The sequence below is a fragment of the Erigeron canadensis genome, chromosome 4 (assembly GCF_010389155.1).
Source record: "Erigeron canadensis isolate Cc75 chromosome 4, C_canadensis_v1, whole genome shotgun sequence".
Lineage (NCBI taxonomy): Eukaryota > Viridiplantae > Streptophyta > Magnoliopsida > Asterales > Asteraceae > Erigeron > Erigeron canadensis.
This window is the reverse complement of record NC_057764.1, coordinates 6,821,916-6,847,355: the sequence shown is the minus strand read 5'-3', so window position 1 is coordinate 6,847,355 and position 25,440 is coordinate 6,821,916. Positions and strand designations below refer to the sequence as shown.

At 35.4% G+C, this 25,440-nt stretch overlaps 1 protein-coding gene across 1 annotated transcript; it reads left to right on the top strand.

Moving 5' to 3' along the window:
* The first annotated feature begins 14,120 nt into the window (after positions 1-14,120).
* LOC122594958 (GDSL esterase/lipase At5g55050-like) lies at positions 14,121-17,949 on the top strand. Its single transcript, XM_043767242.1, has 4 exons — positions 14,121-14,358; positions 15,919-16,160; positions 17,002-17,473; positions 17,729-17,949. The coding sequence occupies exons 1-4, from the start codon at positions 14,121-14,123 to the stop codon at positions 17,947-17,949; spliced, it is 1,173 nt and encodes a 390-aa protein (XP_043623177.1).
* Positions 17,950-25,440: the final 7,491 nt, after the last annotated feature.

Here is a 25,440-nt window from a genome sequence, read left to right as displayed (position 1 = left end):
TAGTTTATAAATTTAAAGCTCGATTTTGCACATCACATGTCCCAAAGTTCCCCTATTAATAAGCATATAAAAGGGGCTTTAACCATCGTTATTATAAAAACTAAGTTCTCGTTGTGTTCCTCGTGTCAAAAAGTAGTTATATTTCCTCAAACTGAATAAAATGCAGTTTAGCTCGTCGCTCCTCAAAATCTGAATACCTAAATGATGATATATATAACGACACTAACATTAATATCCACCATTTTAATGAATTCAAAGTATACATACCTTGACATCTTTCTTAACTCATGAAACTACTTACGAACTAATTGGCATCACTTTTACTTTATTAAATAAAATTCAAATATAACCTTAATTGTATTACAATGATCGACCATCTATTCTGACCATCTTTTACAACCACTTATATCATTGAGATATGACAATGTCATACACTTAATTATAATGATTTAATTAATTGTACTAACATGTACCACTATAACCCATTATTAGTAATTATTTTGGAACTACTAACCATAACATAGCTAGTCTATATCACCATGACGTACATTGATTAAATGAAAACAATTCTAATATATAAGACTATGTCCATTAACTTTTTGAAATCGACCATGTGACCTGGAAAAACTTCATCCTGTTTTGTACTAGCTATAATTACGCATAACTTGGTATAGTTTACTTTCCAATGTTTATCTTACGTTCAAACCAATATTTTACACAATATTTTACATAAGATGAAAAGATTACTAATCGACAAACTATATCAAGACTTTAGACCTCCTAATATGTATAAAGATTATTGCAAGCGTAACAAGGAGCATAAAGGTACCTCCAATGAAACCAAACTCGAGTGTCTACACCGTCACAAAATATAGCCACAAACTCATAATACATCTCGCTCAACGATCTCACATACGAGGTAGTACCGAATCCCCTACTCATCAAGTCGTTAAAGCAAAACCGAGATCAAAACCAAAACAAATCATACGAGCTCTTTTTCTGTAGACTCCCGTCTCTTCTTTATCTTTGTGATACTTCGATCGGGTTATATGCATGTTTCATGAACCCGCAACTATAACAAATAACATTCACTTGTTCTCATTAATAACCACTTTTTTTTTCTACATTCACTCCTTAAAACCTTTCACCATCTGATTTGTTCGACCAAACAATGCAGTGTGATGTTTGATGTTGATCCGCAACAATATCGGTAACTAATCGTTTCTCTAGGTTCTACTTATTTATTTTCCATGGCCTCACAAAAACGTTCATAGATATGATTTCCCCAAGAATCATCATATTGCCACACGATCTTAACTTATTACTAGCGATCTACGTATTAGGGAGTTTTGTATGTGTGGAACGCGTCGAAGCAAGATGATAAATTCAATAAATTTGCTTTGTGATTTTCCTTTCAAGCAGTTATGATCCAACAAGCGGCTAAAAACTAATTCCTCCTACTTCTTTTTATGACGGCTAGAATAGACACACATCTAGATGAATTCACTTTTCTTTTCTTTTTCTTTTTACGGCAAGTAGGAATTATAGGCTATATATATTTTTGGTTTAGGGTTTATAATTACACCAATGGGTTTAAGGTTATAGTAATGTCACGTATAAACCCCTAAACAAATTTAATGATACTTTAACTTCAACTAACGACCACACAAAATAACAAACATGATGGTAGAAATCAATCCACACTATAGTTACACATATTATTCTATTTAACTGATAAGTTATAAATAATTATTATTACAATAATTATCTCCATCAATTATAAAGCTACTTGACGGAAGACCAAATTTGACTAACGGTCAAGGCAAAACAAAGTAAACTCAAAAGTTCAGGATGTTACAGGCCAGCTGCTGATGTTTTTCGTGGGACACTGAACTCAGGGGTCGGTGGAAGAACAGGACATAGTTGACGTTTCGGATGGTGCTGGTGAAGATGCTGATGAAAGAGAGAAAGCTCAGGAGAATACTGTTGCTAGCCACCTGAAGAAGAGGAAGAATTCGTCCAAGATTTCTGGTGGTCCCCGATCAAAGAAATGGAAAACCAAGTCGGGTAAAGTGCCTCTGCAGTCTTCATGTAAGTCCATTTACTAGTTTTTGTCTTTGCATTATTCATTTGTTATGACCTTCGTTATTTGTTATTATAGCCTTTAACCCTCTTGAGGAGGTCCTTGCTGCTTCTTCCTGCCATCGTGATCTGCAAAGCATTACTCCTTTTGGATGGGTCAATGGTCTGGTGAATATGGAGGTCCTGGAACTGTCTGTCTTCTTCAACTGCTCAATCTTCTGTAGTGCCATTGTTGGTAGTGAATTGGATTCGAGATTGCGGGAGATCTCTGAAGAATCCGAGCTATCAAAGGAGCATTATGAAGGGCTGATGGCGGAGAAGCTTGCTCTGGAGGCAAAGGTGTCTGACAGAGTTGGACTGTGGGGTTCTTCAATCCGAGTTAAGCACTGGGAAGACTGAAGCACAGAGGATCATCACGGAGAAAGAGAGGGAGGTGGAGGCTTTTGGCAGCCAAGTGCAAGAGAAGGATAGCTTGGTGAAGGAGGCACAAGATGCTCTTACGGACAAGTCGGGGAAGTATGGGAGGTTGATTGTTGAAGTTATCCCCCATATATGCAAGTCTTTCTTTAATGGCTCTAAGGTTGGCAAGTTGCTGTCAATGGTTTGTAACTTGAACAGAGTTGATGCGGAAGCGGGATTGGTGCGTGCTCTAGCTGCAGAAGGTATAGTAAATCTATAGGGCCGCATTATCCCTGAAGACACAGTTGCTCGCCTTGATTCTGCCTTGGACGAGTTGGCCAATGTTGACTCTACATATCTCTGTAAGCTTGCCTCCAATCCTGAAGCCTCTTCGTCTGATCTTCTGGAGGTTGCTCCTTAACTTCCTATGTGGCATTTTAAACTTGGTATATATGTGTTTGAACAATATTTAACTTCTCTTTTGGTGGTCTGCGTGGCTTTGGAAAACTTTAAATATTTGGATGGATATTTGGTCAGACCTTCCTTTGTGTTGGGGAGGGTCATGGTCTTTTGATACCTATAATTAAATCAACCTACCCTTAACTTTGTCATTTTTACAATGAGCCCGTCTTTAAGTGGTTTATTGGCCATTCCCTTTTTATTCGGGAGGCTCTTTTTGTTGCTTCATGGATGTCTTAATGGGCGTCCCCTTTAACATTTACATGAAGTCTATTTCTTTACGCATGTTTAGTATTATCGATCTTAAAATTTTGTTGAAAACTTTATTTTATTGCAAAATAATTGGCAAGAGGACATTACATAGTAAGGTTCCTAGCTGCTAGCTTTCTTTATCGGGACTTATTCGGTAGCTAGCCAGGCTTATCCCTTCTGTCTTTTTAGGGAATTTACTTTCTGATGAAGGTCTTTGTGGGCCTCCGTCCTTTTCCGTGAGCCTCTGAATTTATTATGCTTTCTGGCTCCTCAATTCCTTTTGCGTACCCTCCGTTTGAACGCTGGTGCTTCCGGGGGCCGTGGTCCCATTTATGGGTTCATGGGGGGCTCGCTATCCTCTGGCGAACCTCGTCTGTTACCGTGCACCCTTCGTTCATTCAGTAGGTTGGATGATAATGTCACTATCCCTACCTCACTTTGAAATTTTATTTGCGAATGGATCATTGATGCTATGATCCCAAACTTTCGTATTGCTTCTCTTCCAAGGATTGCATTATTTCTAGAGTCTGCTGTGATGACCAAAAACGTATTTTTTTCCGTTTTCCAGTTTGGGTATTTTCCGATTGTTACATTTATCCGGAGCTCCCCGATGGGCCATGTTCGCTTTCCTGCGAATCCTATCAGTGGTCTTTCAACCGTGTATCTGAACGTCAATTTGTTTGATCAATTAATCGCACTATGTCTCAACCGGAGGTGTGAGTTAGGTTGGTGATGTTTTGGAGGCGATTCCCTAGAGGTAATAGGGCTTGCGGCCGCTTTACGCCTATGGTTGGTTGATCCTAACCCATAGAGGTCGACTTAGGGCTTATTCGAGGATCGAATGAATGGTGATTGAGGGATTTAGTGTATGCTTGTATATCGTATGTATCATGTGCTGTATGGTTTCCTACTCTATTTATATAGAGGGTAAATAACTTGGAGATGAGGGTAAGAGAATTATGGTAAATCTCTTTCTCTTTTGTGAATATCTTATTTCCTTATTGAGGACATATGTGTTGATCTTTTGTCAAATTGTGTCCGAGTAAATCGGAGCTTAATATGTATATTTATTCAGATAATCATGGATAAGATCTATATCCAATCTTGGAGCTGGGTGTTTGTAACCTTATGAGCTCCTAAGTGATTGTTCCGGATGGAGTTTGATCTTCGTTCATATAGATAAGCAATTTTACCTGTGTGAAGGTGGCTCTGCTTCCTGCTTCAGATACGGAGCTAGAGCTCCATATAGGGTATATCATCAATTACCAATAAGCCTAAGCCCCGTCAGAAAATAGAAGTCTACCTTTGGCATTGAATTAAAAGCTTCAAAATTAGGCTCAAGGTACTGACATCCATCAAGTCTCTTCATCAGATAAAGCCTCTTTTCCTCGTCATATGTCCAACTAAGGATGAGTTCTTTTAGACTTGATGCACGAGGATCTTTGACGTACTTAAAATACCTGTGAGGAAGCGAAACATCCAATTGGCAATATGGATGATTAGGATCTCCACGATAAACATTGGGTAAGAATAAGAAGAAGAAGATGTGGTTGATGAGGATGTCATGGATGAAGCAATCATTGAGTTTGCTGAAGGAGAGGCAGATGCAGAGGCTATTAAAGATAATGTTGTTATGGATGAGCCCGAGATTGTTGAGACCCCAGTGAATGTTGAAGCTGCTGATGAACCAACGTTTGAAGTCTTTCCAGATCTTGATTATTTTGAAACAGGTCCATCAAGCAGAAATGAAGTTGGAGAATCATGAACTCCTGCTGTATCAACTCCTTAGCCTTATACTTTTGATGATTTTGATAGTTTCAATGATTTGAGAAAGACTCTTGAGGCTGTTGCTTAGAATTTCAAGAAATCTACTTTCAAACATGTGTTGACTGAAGCAATCAGATCTGAAGAAGAAGTACTTCCTAACAACTTTCCAACTGAATGGACTGAAGAACAATGGAAGAAGTTTATCAATCGAGGTTACTTCTTGAGTGATAAAGAAAGAATAGTTGCTCTCGGCATTAAACCAAAACAAGCAGCATTGAAATCAAGATTTCTATAAGAAAGAGCTTTCCCTATCTTATGCGGAGCAACTAAAGTTTCCAAAGTTGATAAACCTGAATTCGCTTCAATGTACAAGTTTAAGGAAGCTACACAAGTTGAAGAATACAAAGAGCTTCTTAAAATAACGAAGAAATATAACCCAAAACTTCTGGAAGAACAAAGGGGTTTTAAAATTTTGGTGCTGGTTAGAGTAATTCTTGTCAGAAAGGCTTACATCTCTGTTCCATGCTTTAATGTAAAAAGAGCAAACAATAAGTTTTATAGATTTAGTGAAGCCCAATTCAAGCTCTTACCAGTTGATGACATAATCTTTCTCTACAATCACTATCTGAATGCCATGCAAAGATATCGTGACGACGTTATTGCTTTTGATGCTGTGAAGAGGTATATGTCAAGCGTCATCCAACATGCTTCATTGGAAGACTTTCAGATTGGGTTTGAAGTTGTGAAGAGAAAGATTAATGTACCTTATCCCGACCAAAGTCTGTACACTGATGATATTGAAAAGCTGAGTATTGGTCATTGTTTTGGTCAAAAATTACCTAAGATAATTTTAGAAATGATTTTAGACAACTCAAGAACCGAAGATTTGTAAGTGGGGTTTGGTATTCAAAGATCTTCAACAAAAAGGAAAGTTTTCTTAACAAAAATTTTTAAAACTAAGAGTTTCAATTAAAAAGAGGTTCGAGAAAGCCTTTGAGACAGAAATACTTCAAGTAATTAAGAAAACTGTTGAAGATAAAGCTAAAGTACTCAAAATTAAAGCTAGGATCTTTAAATAAAGAAATGCTTTTGCTAATGAAAATAGTGCTAAAAGAGTTTTGATCAGAATACCATTAACAAAGACCTTAGAAAGACGTTTTAAAGTAGATGTGACAAAAAAATGAAGATTAAAGCAATAAAGACTCTAAATCTGGACTACGATTCCTAAATAAACTACTAAAAAACGTTTCGTAAGCACAAATTAAGACAAATAAAAATAAAGAGCATAAACACAAATCATTTTTATGAGAAAAAACCCTTAATCCATCTGGATTGCTAGCATAAAAACCTCCGGGGGGGGGGGGGGAAGCAATTGCTCCTTCCTTGTTATTTTATTATTATAATTTAATGTTAATTACAGTACGAGAGCACAAGTGATCGTTTTAAGTGGTGAATTTGGGGTTGAATGTTGGTGTGAACGAACACTGAGTGTTTACAGAGGTTTAGTGGAGTTTTTGAGAGAAGATGTGTGTGTTTTTCTGTGGAAAACCGAATGAATCAACCTATTGATCACTTGCCCCTTTTATAGGAAAAAGTAAAACTAGATTCTTCTCTTGACTTGAAGATTTAGCTCTTGAACATTAAATGAACATTTCCACACGTTTTCCAGCAACTAACTCCGACTTTGTGGGCAAGAAAACACTTTTACACGCTCCTATATTGCTCAGATAGAATAAATAATTGTTAGTAATCTCAGAGCCCAAGATCCTGGACATATTTCGGATCTTGGCCCAGATCTTAATATCCTGACCATATCTTAACTATTTGAGCATATCCTAGGATCTTATGCACGTCTTAGGATCTTAAGCATATTTTAGGCTCTTTCTCATTTTTTATATTTATGATCTTGAAGTACAAACTTAGCCATGAATGCTAGTTAAAATCTTGATACCCCATGATCTTAGAGCTGAAAATCTCACCCCAAACAGTCATGTCATAGAAGAACCATCTTTTGGAGTTGTCTTCCTCAATAGCAGAAAGAAGAAGATTTTCATTCGTATGGATGAACTTGCTTCTTACTCAAATGGAACTTTGGAATTTTGTAGGAATGTTTCGTCATGCTTAAAAAAAGATGATAAAGATGAGAAGAAGATAGAATTATTTGACAAAGCAATCAACAAGATTATTTAAAGACTTGAGTTTAGAAATTGCATTAGAATGTTGAGAGAAGCAAAGAGTGTGAAGAAATCAAATTATGTGGTTTGTCGAAGAGGTGGTTGCTGGATTAAGTATGAGCCAAGCAATGTTCCAGGACCACATAATTTTCATCCTAGAAACTATGAAGCTAACATGGTTATTCCAGATGATAGACCCGAAGGAGATAATTGGTTTTGGCACCCAAACAGAGACAAACCGAATACTAGAGCTTTAAGACTTTCTTGGGTTGGATATTTTTGACAAATCTACTAAGGGGGAGATTGTTAGAAATAATATTTGTAGTAGTTGATTCGCATTTCTATTGTATTTTGTTCTCATATTGTAAAATATCTAAGTATGGAAGGGGGCTTAATATAAAATGTGTATATGTATATAAACCCCCTTCATATCAACTTTGTGTAACCTTTCACTCATTCAAGCAATCTAATCATCCCATTTCACACACATTTTCTCTTTAATTACACACACATTAACAACCGCCATTAACACACATTAGAACACACACTTAAGCTCAATTTCGTTGATTTACAAATTTATTAATAGGGTAATAGTTCATATGATGTGATAGGTAATAAGGGGTAATTGATGGATGGTCTACATGGAGGATTACATGGTGGGTTCTGTCCTCAGCCGTTATGGCTCTACCATGGACTGACGAGATCCGTCCTTATTAGGTCCGTTTGACCGATGCATATCGAGATCTGTACAAATCTAGATGTGCAGAATCCATCTAGATCTGTTGTTGAGGTTATACAAAAAAGGCTAATGGGGGGAAACCCTAACCTCAGTACAACAATTGGATACCCCTCGACGCACCCCGTATGAGCCATATGATGCTGTTAAAGTACCTCCATCCTAATCCTTACATGATCTGGGCATCCCGAAGGATCGAACCAACGTATTTCAACTTCACATATGGGTCTAAGCTTCATTGGCAACGGGTACCTTAAAGGAAATTTTTTTTCTGCCCAGCGGGGATCGAACCTGAGACCTTAAGGTCACCAAGTGTTTGCCTTACCACTAGGCTAATTCCTTGTTAGTTCTTGAGGTTATACACAAACACGCATAAATACAATCTGATATATGATATAGAACAGGAGATAAACAATAATAGTTCCTTTATCATTAGTCGAATAATTACAAGAATGAATCCGTTTAAAATACATCTCAATGATTCCGGATTACAATCTATTAGAAATATTGTTTGTAGTAGTTGATTTGTATTAAATCATATTTTGTACTTGTTTTGTATTATTCATAAGTATGGAAGAGGGCTTAATGTAAATTGTATAGAGGTATATAAACCCCCTCCATAGCTTAACATTGAAACTTTTGAACACATAATACAATCAAATCTTTCCTTACATCCTATCTCTCTCTCTCTCACGACATACACACTTTCTTACCCACATAACCTCCATTAACACACACTAAAACACACACTAAATCTCAAATTCACATCGTTACATTTGGTATCAAAGCAAAATCAGTTAATCTGAATGATCCAGAATCAAAATAGAATCTGAATTTGTTCTCAATTTTGATGTTTTTGAGCTGTTCATACACCTTTACATTTGCCGAGATTACTTTGCGATTGATTACAGCAAAATTAGTGTGTTTTTCTTCAAAAATTTGTTCACCGATCATTTAGGATTTCGATTATAATCATTCAGTATCAAAATTAGAGTTCAATTCCTTCACTAGATCAGATTTTGTCTAAGCTTGGCAAACGCATATCAGTGGGTTTGAATTCTGTGTGTTTTTCGATATTACTTTGTTTGAGGATTTGTTCGTACTTGTTTTCTGAACATATTGGTACAAAATTGAAGTTCCAATTCACAAAAATGAAGAAAATGGAGATTTTCAGTGAGCTCGGCATATAAGTGTTGTTCTAGACGAAGAAGACGACTGCAAATTGACTACTTTGTCGTTTTGTGATTTCTAGTGTTTACCGAGGTGTTTGAGTTAGACTTGTTCTCTTTGTAGAGCTTCTTGCTCGGCAATTACAAGTATTCAGAAGTTGAACTTAGTGTGGAGTCAGAGTTCTTAGCTCGGCAAATAATTAAGTTCTTATTTCTTTGAAATTTGGTTAAGTATTGAGATGACTTGTTCTGTTTGCAGAGATATCATCTCGGCAAATAAGAGGAGTTTAATACATTGGTTAAGTATTGGTGATCTGTGTTAGTGATTGTACAATTTGCCGAAGTATAAGCTCGGTACTTAGTTAAAATTGACATTGATCAGTATACTAGAAAGATACTTAGTCTGCATACCGAGATATTTGCTCGACATTCTTCACTAATCAAACTTTGTCAAGAACATCTTGTTCGATTTGCCGAGGTCTGAGCTCGGCATTCTTTAAAAGTCCAGTTCCAATATCTTCTAAATTTTATGAATTTCTCAAATCTTTTACAATGTCTTTAAGAGAGGCTTTGGCTCTTAGTTCGGATGGAAGACCTCCTATGTTGTTTAGAGGATCTTACCCTCTATGGAAGAAAAAATTTTTGAATTGGATTGATCGTCAAAAGAATGCAAAGAATATCAGAAAATCTTTAAAAGATGGCCCTGAAGTTCCCAAAAATCCAGTGAACAATGAACCTCTACCGGAAGAAAGATGGAATGCTGAACAGAAAAATCGTGTGGAGGCATATCAAATGTCCATTGTTTATCTTTATCAAGCTCTTCCAGATGATATATATTCCAATGTTGATTCATATGAAACTGGAAAGGATAGTTTGGATGAGGTTGAAAAACAAATGGAAGGTTCTGATGTTTCCAACACCACAAGGTTGTCAACTATTTTGAACATGTATGAGACATTCAAACAACAAAAAGAAGAACCTCTTAGTGATGTCTATATCAAATTTTGCAATATCATCAATGAATTGAGGAAGAATGATGTTAAAAGAACTGTAGAAGCAATTTCTGAGAGGCTTTTATTGTCCGTCGCAATACAATTCTAGAGGCTGGTCGTGATGAAGAGAAGGCTTCATCAAGGTCGTGATGACGTCAGCACGAAGTCGCTAGTTCGTGTGAAGGACCTTAAAGCCCACGAACGAGATTGAAGTCCAGCCCGTTTAGCAACCTATATATAAAACACCTAGGTCTAGGGTTTCGATTGATGATTTTAGTTGCAACAGATTTCGTCCAACGGATCGGTGTAGAGATCTATACACCGTGTCCACCATGTAATTCATTATTATTGTCGTCTCCTTGATTGTAATCCGTAATCATTGAGATGTTTTTAGTACGGATTTATCATTGTATTGTAATCGAGATGACTAAATAATAAAGGAATTCGTTTTATATCTCTTGTTCTTTGTTCAATTCATGATTATATGTTCATAACTTTACAGAAACTTCAAAGACAAATCTAAGTGGATTCCGCACACTTAGATGTTGTTAGATCGTGATTTAATTGGTCCAAACCGCACTTTCAAGAACAAACATGGAGTTTAACATCAAGTTCATAAAAAATCTTGAAGAGGAGTGGCAAGTTTATGGGACTAGCTAAACCAACAAGCAGACTTTGGGAACTTGACGATTCACACTTTGTTTGAAAAATTGACATTAAACATTGATCAAGTTCTAAAAACTCAAAAGATGAAAGATGAAAGTGTTCATTTTGATCCACTGGCTCTTGTAGTTGAAAAGAAGTCTTCAAGAGTTTTAAGAAAGTGTAGAGTTGAAATTGAAACTGATTCGGAGTTAAGTGATGTAAGTGATCTTGAACTAAATGAAAAGGACCTTGAGATGTACAAAGAATTAGCTTACTTCACACAAGCTTTCAAGAAGAAATTTTTCAAGAAGAAAGCTACCAACAATCAGCTTCGGTCTTCCTCAGTTTCCTCATATGCCAAGAATGCAAGTGTTCCCAAGTTTGAGACCTACAAGGAGTCAATTGGGGAAAAGAAGTTTGACAATGAGAAAATTTTTGAAAGGAAAGTATTGGAAAAGAAGAATGTGGATAAAAAGTGTTATAAACGAAAAAGTTGTAATATATGACTAAAAACCCAAAAAGAAATATAGTTTGAAAAAACCAATAAGTAACCAGTATTTTAAAACCAGAAAGAAATACGAAATGACAAAAAAAATGTGTGATGGACGAATAGTAACTTGCCACGTCGGCTATTACTATTCATCCTTCCACTTGTTTTCCACTTGTTTTAATATATAAATATAAGTATAGTTGGTCCTATGTTTAAATGTAAGTATATATGTGTGGGTGTATGTACGTAGCAAGGTGTTTTCATAAGGTTTTGAGATAATTACAGTTTAAAAGAAGTACCCATGAGAATTTTTGTCATTGGCATTATCTATTTCTTATCATGGTGAACGCATGTTTTGTACATATATATACTTCTTCAATCATTTGAGCTAGAGCTAGCGGTCGTCTGCCGGCCATCCAAGTGAGTATTGAGGTTTTAACGTGAGTTGTCTAGCCTTCCGAAGAAAGTGATCTTTGGGCTTTATATGATAGTATTAAAAGCTGGTCTTTCCTCCCTTATAAGTCAACAAGTACATAGGTATGGAAAGATATTGTCAAGTCGGTAGAAAGAGTGAAGGTGGCTAGAGTTGGGGTGGATCAAATGCTGAAAGGTGGGTTGGCATCGGGAGATATATTAGATTTTGGCTCAATTCATGGTTGGGAAATTTACAGATAGCTTTCCCAAGTATATATTTATAAACAAGAAAAAAAGTTATCTCGCGGCACTCTTACACATTTAGGCGTAGTCACAATTGAGTTAACTCTACTACCTTTAAAGTTGTCTCGGTTTCATTTTCATGACTATCATCGAATTTCTTCACTTATTTCAAAACATATAATACATAAGAGACCAATATTTACAGAAATCGTCAGGCTAATGAGCTCAAACCATCTTTAAAGGAACACTATCGGTAGAAATATTTATACGACGATCAAGATCAACATGTTCCCTTTCTCCATTGACTTTTTTGTCAACCCAGGTTTTTGAAGGTAATCCATTGTATTGGGGAATGTTTGTAGCAACATATATTTTTGAAGGTAATCCATTGTATTGGGGAATGTACAGTTGCATTAACTGTACATCGCAACTAGACTTCAATATATTTCTGGACAAATCTTCTGCTCTCTAGATGCAACTAGAGACTGGTCAGTTTTAGTCGAAACTGGACCTAACAGTACCCAGTCTCGGCATTCTTCTCAACTAAGAGGTCACGCAAACGTTTAATGTCTTCATATTCACCATGTAGGGTGGAAACCAAAAATAGTTAATTGTGTGACAAACCTCCCAATGCTGGGATACAAACCGAAATATTACACTAGCTACCAGAAGTTACACAAAAAATTGCAGATATAAATGGTTTTTTCTTTCTTATATATATAAAAATGTAAGATTCCAAAAGGTTGACAAAACAATTAAGTTTTCTCTAAAAGCTAACATAATGAAAGAGGGGCTAACGAATGCAGTGACCTATCATCACATTGTTAAGATTTAAGATAAAGTTGTGATATCAAAGTTCTTATACTACTACTTTTTTTTTGTCTTTCTTTTTCCCCATTTGAATTTCCACTAATACCCATAAGTATTTGGAGCTCAGTTTGAGCCAAATAACAATACTTGAACATTTGGTACCTTCAATTGCCAACGATCATCATTCCTTGTTTTCATGAATGTAAAAAAGGGCGAGACATACAAATATACAGAACAAGAATAAATCGACCCTAAACCCTAACAATATGTTATTTTTGTTTCAATATTGAAAGAAAATAAATCTATAGTAAATCTCTTGTCCAAACTGTGTGACAAAAGGCTTGTTTCAATATGTCGATAACAAAAAAAGAAAGTAACAATAGTCGCCGACCATAGTTGAATTATTTTTACAATAGTTGAAAATTTTTACCTTTAATTCTCATCCATCGTTCTCTTTGAAGGCCGACCAGTATTGTTCATTTCTTAGGGCATTTCCAATGGTGTACTCAGTTTGCCTGAACATACCAGTCACCTCATCAATGTTGAAATCAAATGTCATGGTATAGCTTAGTTTATTGCTTAGTTATTTTCCATGTGAATAATAAATCAATTGGTAGTTCTCTATTGAGTTGGTCAGTACTTAGGAGAGTTGGTCTTATTAGAGTCATGGGCAAAGTGAATATCGTGGGCACTTAATTAGCTTGTCTATTTAAGTTATATATAGTTCATAATAGCCATATATATATGACATATATTCTTGCGGATTCTTTCTTTTTGGATCTCGATAGCTTTGCAGTCAGGAAGAGGATAAGCCACATGAACGTTGAACACGATGCATTTCAATATTAAGTTCAGAGGATTCACGACTTTAACCCATGTTTAAATTAGTCCGATGGTTTCGCCATTTGTAAGTATTCATCAGTGGCATCACCAAGGGTACCTTATGACAATTGTCGCAATGCTGCCGTGCATCTTTGATGAATGGTAGAATAGTATTTTCAGACTTTTGAAATTTTTTTTTTATCACCAGTTTAATTTTGAACTAAATGAATACTACATGTTTTTTTTTAAAAATTATGGTTCTTTATTACCCCTATTGATTATCGACACTTTCAGAAACCGATACCGTCTATCGGAGTATTCGAGTATTGAACTAGTTTCAACGTGTAGTAAAAATTATATACTTCAAGTATCATGGACTTCTATAAAAATACAAAAACCGAGGGATAAAGATCACCTATTCTGCTAATTAGCTAGCTAGTTCAAGAAATGTCACTTGTTTTCGAGCAAATAAAGTGTCACGCATTGAAAACTAAGACTACAAATTCGCAATTGAGTAACAAACTGAAAGACTCACACAATAATAACACTTGAACCTAACTCTTCGATATATACAACCATATATATATATATGTACCTCATGTTTTTAATTACTTCAATTATTATCAATCAATCCAATAAGTTTTTGGGATTCTCTACACGATAATCATGACTAGAAGTTCTGTCACGACTCTCATTATTTTTGTAATTATATATTCTCCGAGGTTGTCTCATGCTTGGAGTCCTGCTCTGTTCATACTTGGAGACTCGCTTCTTGATATCGGAACAAATAATTATGTGGTACAAGCCATTGGAAAAGCCAAATACCCACACTATGGTATCGACTTTTTTAACTCCACACCTAGTGGGAGGTTTAGCAATGGCCTAAACGTAGCTGATTTTATGGGTAAGTGTACATACGTCTATCAGTTGAGTAAACTTAAGTTTTTAAGTCGAATTTCATAACTAATTAATTATGTCACAATATGTGTGATATCGTTTGTTAGTGATCAACATTTAGTAATTTACTAGTTGTTGACCCCGCGCGTTGCCGCGGGGTACGTTTTTGGCTAGCGTCTGAGTGAGTTGAGTGAGAAAGTGAGGGCCCTGAGGAAGCGGGGGTATACAATAAAGTTTTGACAAATTTATGTCAAATATTTAAACTCAAACTTTAAAAATTACAACCATCTAGCAATAATATTAAGAATATTGTAAAGGAATAATAAGTCGTATAAGAACACAAATAATAACTATATTAATGCTTTAAATGTTTCATGAATGTAAGACGTAAGCATGATGAAAATTGTTATATATTAAAAACGTTATATATATGTATAAATACGGAAGGAAATAATAAAAAACTAAATCTTTACAAGTAAAACCATAATTGTGTACAAATTGTATGATGAAAACTTGAGAACCTAAAAGTTTAGTGTCAATAAAAATGAAAACAAAATTTTTGATATGAGATACAATTTAAAAGATGGAAACTTTAATTAAAAAAACAACTAAACATGTAGCAACACAATAAAAATAATGTAGAGAATATTAAGATGTATAAAAACATGAACAATAACTATATTAATGTTTTAAATGTAACATGAACGTAAGACGTAACGATGATAAAAGTTATTGTATAATGAAAACGTTATATGTATAAAAAGACAAATGAAAATAACCAAAAACCAAATGTTTAAAAGTAAAACCGTAACTGTATGAAAGTTGTTTGATAAAAACATGAGAATTTAAAAGTTTATTGTCACGAAAATGAAAATGAAAACTTTGATGTGGGGTAAAAGTTTAAAAATAAAAATTTTAGGGGGTTAAAATGAAATTTGGTTTAAATTTAAAGGGTTAAAACGAAATTTGGTTTAAATTACTATGTGCTTTAAAAGCTTGTACATTTCACGCATAAAATACTTGTATATTTACATAGGTTTTTAGTATATGTATAATTTGATCAACTTTTATATTGTTTACTGGTCTTCATATCCTATAAAGTATACTTGTATGATTACTCATTTTATAAACCTAGAGTTTCATGTATTTACTTAATTTATATATGGTTTTTTTTTTTTTTTTCGAAGTTGGATCTACTATCGACTAATTTATATAGTAAAATTTAGTCACGTATTTAATAACATCTAACGTAACTTACTAATGTATTAAGAATTTACATATAAATTGACGACGACTTATTATTGCTTTGACTATATTGAAATTTTTATTTAATTGGAAGCAATTGTAGTGTTTGGCTTGAAAGATATTATTAGTTAAAGATAATAAACAAAGGGTACACAGAGTTTTTATGTATGGTATTAATTATAAAGTTACTTCAATATTGTTTCAATTATATTGTTAGATATGCTCATAAATATATTGTTTCTTTGTTTTTTTCTTTTAGGAAAGATATATAGATATTATGTTTCTTGTTACCTGTTTCTATATACATGATTTGTTTGGTCAGCCAAAGCAGTGTTCGGAGAATCAGTGACAAGCCCACCAGCATACCTTTCGCTATTCTATGGAGGAAAATACGGCGAAAAGAGGCTTGCCAACGCACTAGACAATCATCCTAGAAGACGTTGGAGGCGTCCTATGACACGTTTTAACTACACTAGTGCGCGGGCTACACGAGAGAACCCTGCAGTAGGCTTAAATTTTGCTTCGTCTGGTACTGCAATCTTGAATAGCAATAGTGCAATCGATGTAAGATCTAATCACCACTCATATAGCTTTTTAAATTTAATTTACAAAAACAATGTCATCACTCCTTTGTTTGATTCTGTCTTGAACCTTATCCGTGTCTAGAGGCCCAAGCCCATCCAAACACGTCCGTATAAATGCGGATGAAAAATCTATTCAACCATGGGCCCATGGCCCATCAAAATCGTTTAAATTTAACTACTTAAATATTTCGATATGCAAAATATATTTTTTAATCTCTTAAAACTAAGCCAAATTTATCATGAAACTATATTTTAAAATGCTTTGTTTGTGTTATTACTATCTTAAAATCAAATATTTCCTATTTTCAATATTATTTTTTATACAAAATTTTAATAAAGTAACTAAAATACCCCATTCTATTTATAAAATATTGAAATATTTTATTTATAAAAGAAATAGTCCATTTTATTTATAGAAATATTGAAAGTTACTTTATGCAATATGACTTTCAATATGACTAAAATACCCCTTATTTTTTCTCTAAATCATCATCTTCTTTTTTTCATTAAATTAATTATTTCAATAAATATATCTAAAATACCCTTAAAGAAATAAATTACAGTACATCACTAGTCCTTCAACTCTTAAAATACCTACATTAACCGTTAAATTAATTACATTTACATCAATATCCTACATTGCTCATCCTCACCGCCATCAGTCGCCACCGTTACCAGTCATCACCGTATTGCCGCCACCTCCACCGCATTTGCGGGCATCATGCAAGTTATATTAAAATTTTTTTGTATAAATATGTACTTTTATGCACAACATATATCTATCCATTATTAGTTATATTACTAATATATATTTTGGTCAGCTAGGATTGCCGATAACCGAACAGATTTCTCAAGTAATGTTTGTCCATGGGAACCTTACATCAACAATCGGTTCATGGAGAACGCAGTTGTTGTTTGCAAAATCGCCGTTTTTTATAGGCGTCGGTAATAACGACGTACATTTCTTTGCGTTGTTTAAATACAAAACGGATCCTGATGTGTACGTCGATCAACTAATCAATACCTACAACGACATGTTAACAATTCTCTACAACCTAGGAGCAAGGAAGTTTGGAATTTTAGGCATTCCATATGTCGGATGTAGTCCCTTAATGAGAGTTAGCGACAAGAACGGAAATTGTTCACAAACGGCAAACGATTTGGCAGTGCGACTTAATACTAGACTTGAGCAGCTTTTGTGGAATATGAGTAAACAATCGAGAGGAATGATCTATTCGTTCGCAAATACGTACGATATACTTTATGACTACTTCGAAAATCCAGATAATTATAGTAAGTACAAATGATTCCCTGCATGTTCATGTTAGTGGAGGTACCAAGAAAAAAAAGAGGGGTAATATTAAAAAATCCATAAAAAAGTAACTTAAAAAGAAGCAAAAAATTTACGTTTATTTAAGAAAATTTAAAAATTCATGACAAAGTTTAAATTTTCTCTTCTCCGCCTCCCCCCTTACTCTGGTACCGCCCATGGTTCATGTTATACCTAATGATTCATAAGAAACTATTTTTTTTTTTTTATTCCTTCAGATTTTAGGAATGTTATTGATGCTTGTTGTGGATTGGGGAGATTTAGGGCAATGACAAATTGTCATCCGCTAGCAAAAGTGTGCAAGAATCGGAACGAATTTCTATTTTGGGACGTATCACACCCCACGGAACGTGCTATGGATTTAATGGTTCGAACAGTTACATTTGGTGGCCGGGAATATGCAAGACCAATTAATTGGGCAACGTTAGCGAGACTGTAAATGGTTAAAGCTTTGTTACTTGAGGGATTATGGATTTCTTGGCATCTTTTCTTAACCAATTTAGTTTATATTTCATGTTATTAGTTTGTACGAATTATATTTGAACAAACATTTTCATGACTATGTACGTAGTTGATTAATGAAATAAATGTGTTTAAATATGTGCCCTTTCTTGACAGGATTTGATGCTCCCACAATTGAGTCTACCAAACTTTGTTACTCATACTTTATATTAACGGTTATTGCATAATATATTTTAAAAATTATTATATTTATCCAAACATGTAAAACAGTTATGTAATGGGTACATATTTTGGTAGACTCAATTGTCCAATTGGTCTCGAGCAAGTTAATAATCTGTTTCAAGAATGCAATTTCAGGATCGGGCTTTAAAACAAGATCAATAACAAGTTGTAAGTTGACATCCCCTGTAATTTGGACCAAACTGAGTGCATTGATTGGATTAGTGAAATACACACATACCTAAAATTTTGCTTCATCTGATCTGATGGTGGTTCCCGTGGAAACATCTTACCAGAATTTAAAAAACCTAACAAATGTTGTTACAACAACAAAAATATGATGTTGTACATATCTACTTTTACATTTTATAAAGTCTTTTAATTGATCTACCTAATAATCCTTTTTAGCAACTCATATGGAAAAATCAAGGAAGGTGATTAACAAGGATAATGGATAAGATCATAAAAATATATTAATATGAAATAGACATCAAAATTTAATGGTATTAGAAGAATTATTGGGCTAAAATTATAACTAGGTTAATCATTTATTATTATATTTCTCATAACGGCCTATAATTATTATCAAACAAGAATGTACATATAATGAGTCAATAAGCTTCAAACATAGAAAGAGGACATGGGGGTGAGTGGCCAAATGTTCAAGAAAAAAAAGGAGACTAAATTAACTGAAAAGAGAACCAAATTATAAAGTGAAGTGATACCTATATGGCTACATCAACAATTTTGAACATAAGCACCTCACTTGAGTGAAAGGAGTCCATTTAGGACAAATATCTCATGTGCTTAATTTTGACTCAATGGCTCTAGTAAAGCTGAAAGCTTGAACAAGTGCTAGAAATCCATTGCATATTTGCGTCGCCAATCTTTGTATCATAGGGAAAATAACTCGTATAAGAACAATACGGATTGCATAAAGTATTCAATCAGTTGTTTTAATTTTAAGGAACCGTGCATTGCCCTGTTGGTTACCAACAGTTGGTAAAATGTAATTGTGTTTTATTTGAAACCAAGAAATTTTGGGTTAAGCTAAATTCTTTTAAGTTGTGTCTTTACATATTATATATATTTCTAGATTTATCATTGTAAAAACATAGTGGTTGATGGATTTTAGCCTTTTAGGCATTATAAACTAACTTAAACTTTTAAAGCATCAAACAACCTAAAACAAGATCTTTGTTTTCACAATCAAACCTATAACTATGAATATAAAATAAAAATCTTAATACCCTAGTAAATAATCGAAAATTATTAAAAAAAAAAAATAGGATTACATACCTTTTTAGTTGTTATAGTAAACAACTAAAATTATCCCTCTGGATCTGTTGGAAGCAAGCACCACAAATGTCGTGCCTCTAATGGAATCACACCCGACGACTCAAAAGTTTAACTAAGTGTGGATGAACTATAGAAGAGTTCTTCCAAGAGGAGAAAGAATAAGTCGAATATTCACGCCAAGAATGTGTAAAAAGAATGAATCCTTAAGGCCCTATTTATAGCCTTGGATAGCCTCCATGGTTTTCCTATCCCAACGATGTGGGACAAATTTTCCAAAAGAAAATTTTCCTCTTCTTTATCACTTCTACTAATTTTGAGTCTCGGGGACAGCCCAAAAGGACTGCGCTTCTATCAATTATAATTATGACATAGACACCTAATCTGGAGGCTTCGGGATCCTTCGTTACGGAGAAGCCTTCGTTACGTAGAAGCCTTCGCGTTGTAGCGAGCTACTGCGATAGGTCCTTTAACATTGAGATGATCTTCAAATCTTGAGGCTTCGAGTCGCAGCAGAGATGTTTCTTAAGAAAAGAATCTTCGAACTGGAAAGAGATATTTAGATCTGATGGCTACGTGTCGCAGCAAAGATGTTTATTAAGAAAGAGATCTCCAAACTTAAAGGAGATGTTCAGATCTGATGGCTGCGTGTCGCAGTGAAGATATTGCTTTAAGAAAATGATCTCCAAACTGGGAAAAGATCTTCAGATCTGATGGCTACGTGACATAGCGGATAAATCTTTTGAGAACATAGGGGCCTCGAAACAGAGAGGCCGCGTAACGCAGCGGATATATATATATATTTTAAAAGGGGATCTCCAAACAGGGGGGAGATCTTCAGATCTAGAGGTTGTGCTAAGTCACATGGAGGCACATGACATGTATTGTTTTGGGTACATCTCCCATCTTTAATAAGTCTGGTTCGACGCACATTCACATAGTTATTTTGAGAAAGTGGATATGGGATCTGAAAGTTAAGGTCCCACGGATGGCGCCAAATGATTGTACACCAAACCGAGATTAGGTTTTGAAGAGGGGATGATGGGTGTTTTTAGTTGTTTGTTGGCGATTCCCCAAAGGTAGAGTGAATCTCTTTACGCCAATCGAATATGATTGATATATGGCAAATTGAGATCGTTCCAATGATTATGGATCTGGTTGATTGAGTTTAGAATGCTCATGGAAGGATATTATCATATCCGATATCCGATATCCAAGGATGCTTTTGCTTAATCATTGTAGGTTGTGGGAGGCTTCGGGACGGAGAGTCATCGTCCCGCCGCATGTTGCTGATATGTGAGGATATTATTGTAGGTTGGTGGAGCATCTCTTATAAAGAGAAGAGGACTTCCAGATATGTGTGTGTGTTTTCTGGAGAGGAAAAGAATGAGAATTTAGGTTTAGGTTCATCCATATATATAGGGATAGAAATCTTGGAGAATAAGTTTAGGGTTTTAGAGAATATTCTTAATAATATGCCAGATCTGGTATTTAGGACGAGATAAGAGCAAATCTCTTTAATTTAGGAGGAAGAGATTGAGATAATCTCTTCCATATTTAGATAAGGCTTACAGCGGATACCTTCGTCACGCAGGGTCGACTCTATCATGAAGGTCGTGTTCCGTCACGAAGGGTGACATACACCAACAAGCCCCCCAGTTTAATATGACGAGCTGCAAAGGTCGTTATATTAAACTCTGAAAAATCAAATTAATGCTTCCTTCGTCCAATGAGTGCTTCGTACCGCTGGGAGGGTATATCATCAAGCCCCCCGATACAAGGTGATTTTTGTAAATCACTGCGTTGGGCTTTTGCTGGCCACATTAACTCTTCTATCACATTGCTGCTTCTTTCTTTTATTTAATCTGCTCCAACTGCCGCTGTCTTCGATTTTTAACTTTTATTATTATTGTTTTGTAAGTCTTCTTTCTTCGAAATAACTTACCTTCTCCATTTAAGCTATAGACTTCTTTTGTTATCTTTGATGGGGAGATCTGTTTTTATTTCAATCCTTGGGGGATTAAAGTGTATCCCTTTGTTGTTATTATAATACCCTATACCATTGGGGGCACGGGGAATTTTCCTTCCTTTACTCCGAATGAGCATTTATTCGGATTGGGTTTATTGTTCGGAGGTTTCCGAAGGTCTCCCAAATATTTTATAAGAGGTTTTCTTCGTCCCTACAATGTCATTCAAGTAGATCTCCAAGTTTCTGCCAATCTGTGTGGCAAATGCTTTGTCGACCAGGCACCGATACGCAGATCCTTTTTAGCCCGGACAACATCTTTCATTAACAATAGATCCCTTTACTTCTGATCTTGATATGCACCTAGAAATCATTTCAGCCGGTGTTCTGTCGAGGATTTACTTTTCGAGATATCTCCGGTTAGGGATAAAGATCTTTGGGGCATGCTTTGTTCATATTAGTGAAATAAACACACATCTTCCACCACCATTTCCTTTTTTAACATTACAGGGTTTGTTCTAGAATAGGAGCCAAGACGTCTCATCTTTCACGACGCTCTATTCCTATTCGCAAGCACGTAAATTTGGCTATAGTGATTTTCAGGGGGTGGCGATTCTTCTTAGCGTTTTGTTCTTTTAAGTAGAGGCTACGAGTAATCAATGAGATATTTGTTAGACTTTCCTCCTGAGATCTTCTATTACGATGGAAATGTGGTTGTCTCCGGCTTTATAAGCTATGAATATCTATGTAGTATGATCATTGTGCACCATTCCATAGGCTCTGAGGGTCAGCTGTTTTCCTCCCTCGATGATGCTTTGAAGCACTGTCTTTGTTACATAGTCTATGGCGCTGATGCACTCTTCAATGAGAAGCTTTTTGCAATGGCATACTTTTCGTTGCGAAGCCCTTGGGGGTGGAATACTCCTCGTTGCAAAGCCTTTGGCGTGGCATACTTCTATCACGCAGTCTTAAGGACTTGTAATTGCTCATTTATACTAGACTTGTGTCATATGTTTGTGAGACTCTTGCCAGCGATCCCAAGATTGTGAAGTTAATTGCTCGGTGCTCTGCGCTCCTGAGCCTGCTTCGTCTCGAAGGGTCTCCAGAGTATGCTATCTTGAAATTAGTTGTCTATCATAGTAAATTTGTTAATGGTATACCTAATCCTGGGCCTTCGCATTATTGCGTGTGAAATCCCGGTATTTTGTTCTTCGGCTTTTTTCCTATACATTCAATCTTTTATATCTCGAATGTTTTGAAATATTGCAGCTTAGGAGCTGTCTTTATACGGACGTTTGCGTGTACATTAGGGTGTCTGTTCAGGCGTCCCTGTCAGCTTGTTCCCTTTATTTATTGAGGTGGCGACCCTCTATTTATATTAAGACAATTAGTCTTGTGACATCCGTCAACAAAACTGGTAATTTATTATAGTCTCTAACTTACATTCCAAATTTCTTGACTAGTCAATATGCCTATATAGTATAACAAGTTAGAAATGTGGTGATCAATTTCAATATGTGACTCGTATTACTTAGATTCCAATATTTTAGGATTTAGTCATTTAATCTTCCTAAACATAAATGACCATAACTATTTGCGTAATCTTTAGACGCGTAATTGTAACACTATTAGTTAGCAATTCTGGATTATAAGCTGACAAGTTGAACCATGACATTTTATGAGTTAGTTAAGATTTGAAAACCTGAATTGGTCGTTTCATCCTAATAAAAAATAGATAAAGTTACCAAAAGTTTCAGTGAATATGAACTTGTAGAATTTAATCTTAAATCATTAAAACAAATACTCTATATATTAAGTTATGTGACTTGTAACTTAATAGTATATGACAAATCAGGTTGTGAATATTTTTAAAGTAGCCATATGTGTATTTCATCAAATACGGGTTACAATGGACGGTTATTCCCATGTCCATAATTGTAACTTGTTCATATATATGTTGTGTAGATTCTAGTGACCTTTCTGGACTTTGCACAACTGTTTACTTGTTCAGGTGAGTTTCGTGGCCTCTTTTTATATTATTTTCTTGGGGGAAAATGATGCTCAAAATATTTTTATTTCTTTACTAGCTGTGTCAAAAACTTGTTTGTTTTCATGGACAAATACGTGTAATTATGAAATGTGTATGCTAGCTTGCTTGTATTGATTTCTTTGATGCAATAGATGTCTTTTGATATCTATTGAAGACTATTGGAAAACTATCGACCAACTTTATACTCCAGCCGGTAGTTGTTGGTATTTAAAGCATGATTGAGTTGTTGGCAGGAGTGATGGGATTGTGTTGTTGGATAACTATGATGGCATTGATCAGTATTTAGTATGCTACTACATGTTTATATTTACACTATTGTCCAAACTTGATATATCATGCACAGCAAACTCATTTGTATTCCTTTAAACCGACGAACTCACCAACGTTATGTTGACATTTTCGAGCATTCATTTTCAGGTAATAACAATGCTTAGGGAGATTGAGCATAAGGACTTTAGGAAGACTAATAAAGAGATCCTTCATGGACTCCTAGTTGCATTTAATCATTGAACTCTATTTGCTATTTGTTATATCTTTTGCTATTTGAGGCGTGTTGCCTAGACTTATCTCGCTTGTGGGAATTACATTTTTTGGATTTCATTTAGTATAACTCTATTACAAATTCCATGTGCCATTGCTATATCTTTTCGTCATATCCTACGATTCTGCCTAAGGTGGGGTGTGACAAGTCTTTTGAATAATGCATTGTCCCCGTGGGACTTTTTGCTTATATTGAATAACTGAGGCAATTAGCCTTTATAAATGCCTTGAGAGGTCTTTTAGATTCTCTCTTATCGAGAGAACTTAAGTCTTAGGCTATAAGAGTCCATGAGGATTTTTTCCTTCTTACTAGACTTAAGTGATAAGATCAAATCTCGAGTTTATAGGGGAACAATTCTTACCTCCTTCATCTTCTGCGAAATCCTGCATTACAGACAGCCTTCATGTCCTAACGTCCTACTGTGCTTTCGTGTGACAGGGCCTGCATACCGCTAGGAGGGTATATCATCACAGAGTTTTTATGGAACTTCCGCAAATTCGATCCTTTATAAAAGATTGATTCCAGGTCTTTATCAACCGGACCCCTTCGGGGATTTTTTAACTAGTATGCTCCGTTGCTGTAGGCGGTTTCGGAGTATGTGTGGGCCTTCCCATGTCGGTCCCAGCTTTCATTGATATTACGTAATGCTGGTGCTGTTTAGCCAAAGTACATAGTCGCCGGTTTTGAATGAAGTAGGATTGATTCTTTTGTTGTAGCCTCCATAAGTGCATTTTCTCTTCATTCTTCTGATAATTCCAGGTCGACTCTGGGTTCCTCCAAGTTTCCTTCAGTATTAAACATTCTATGTGTCGATATTTGGAATCTGCTAGTACCATGACTTCGGTACCGAAGGCTTGTACGAACGGTGATGCTTCATTTCGGAGTTATTTTGTTTGCTCAGAGGACCAAAGGGAGTTCGTCTACTCACCTCTTCGTAATACGACTTTTTTAGAGACTATGTACCATAGGTGGTATGTGTATAATTATGTGATGAAAGTTTCACACCTTTGAGCATCTTTTCCTCGTGGTTTTTTATGGCTAAAACTGAGGTGTTTCCTTGGTATGCCAAGATTAATCATTGCGGTTCTCCCGAATATTTGCACCTTCTTTGGAAAGACTAGTACAAGCGTTTTCTCCTTTTGGGTAGTTTGGATAACGGTTCCTAGTGCTGGAGGTTATCCATAGATTCGGATCTCCTTTTTACGATTGAAAATCGGAGTTACGTAGTCGGATTCTTCTTGTGAAATACATTCAATTTTCGAGCTCTAAGATGGTGAAAATCTTTAAGGGCTGTCTCAAGGTTTTAGGGAACCTTTAGACCTTGAGTTACGGAAGGCATGCGGATTGGCCTTCGTGATCTGAGCTTCGAAAGCTTTGCAAGGTCTGAGCTGTTTCT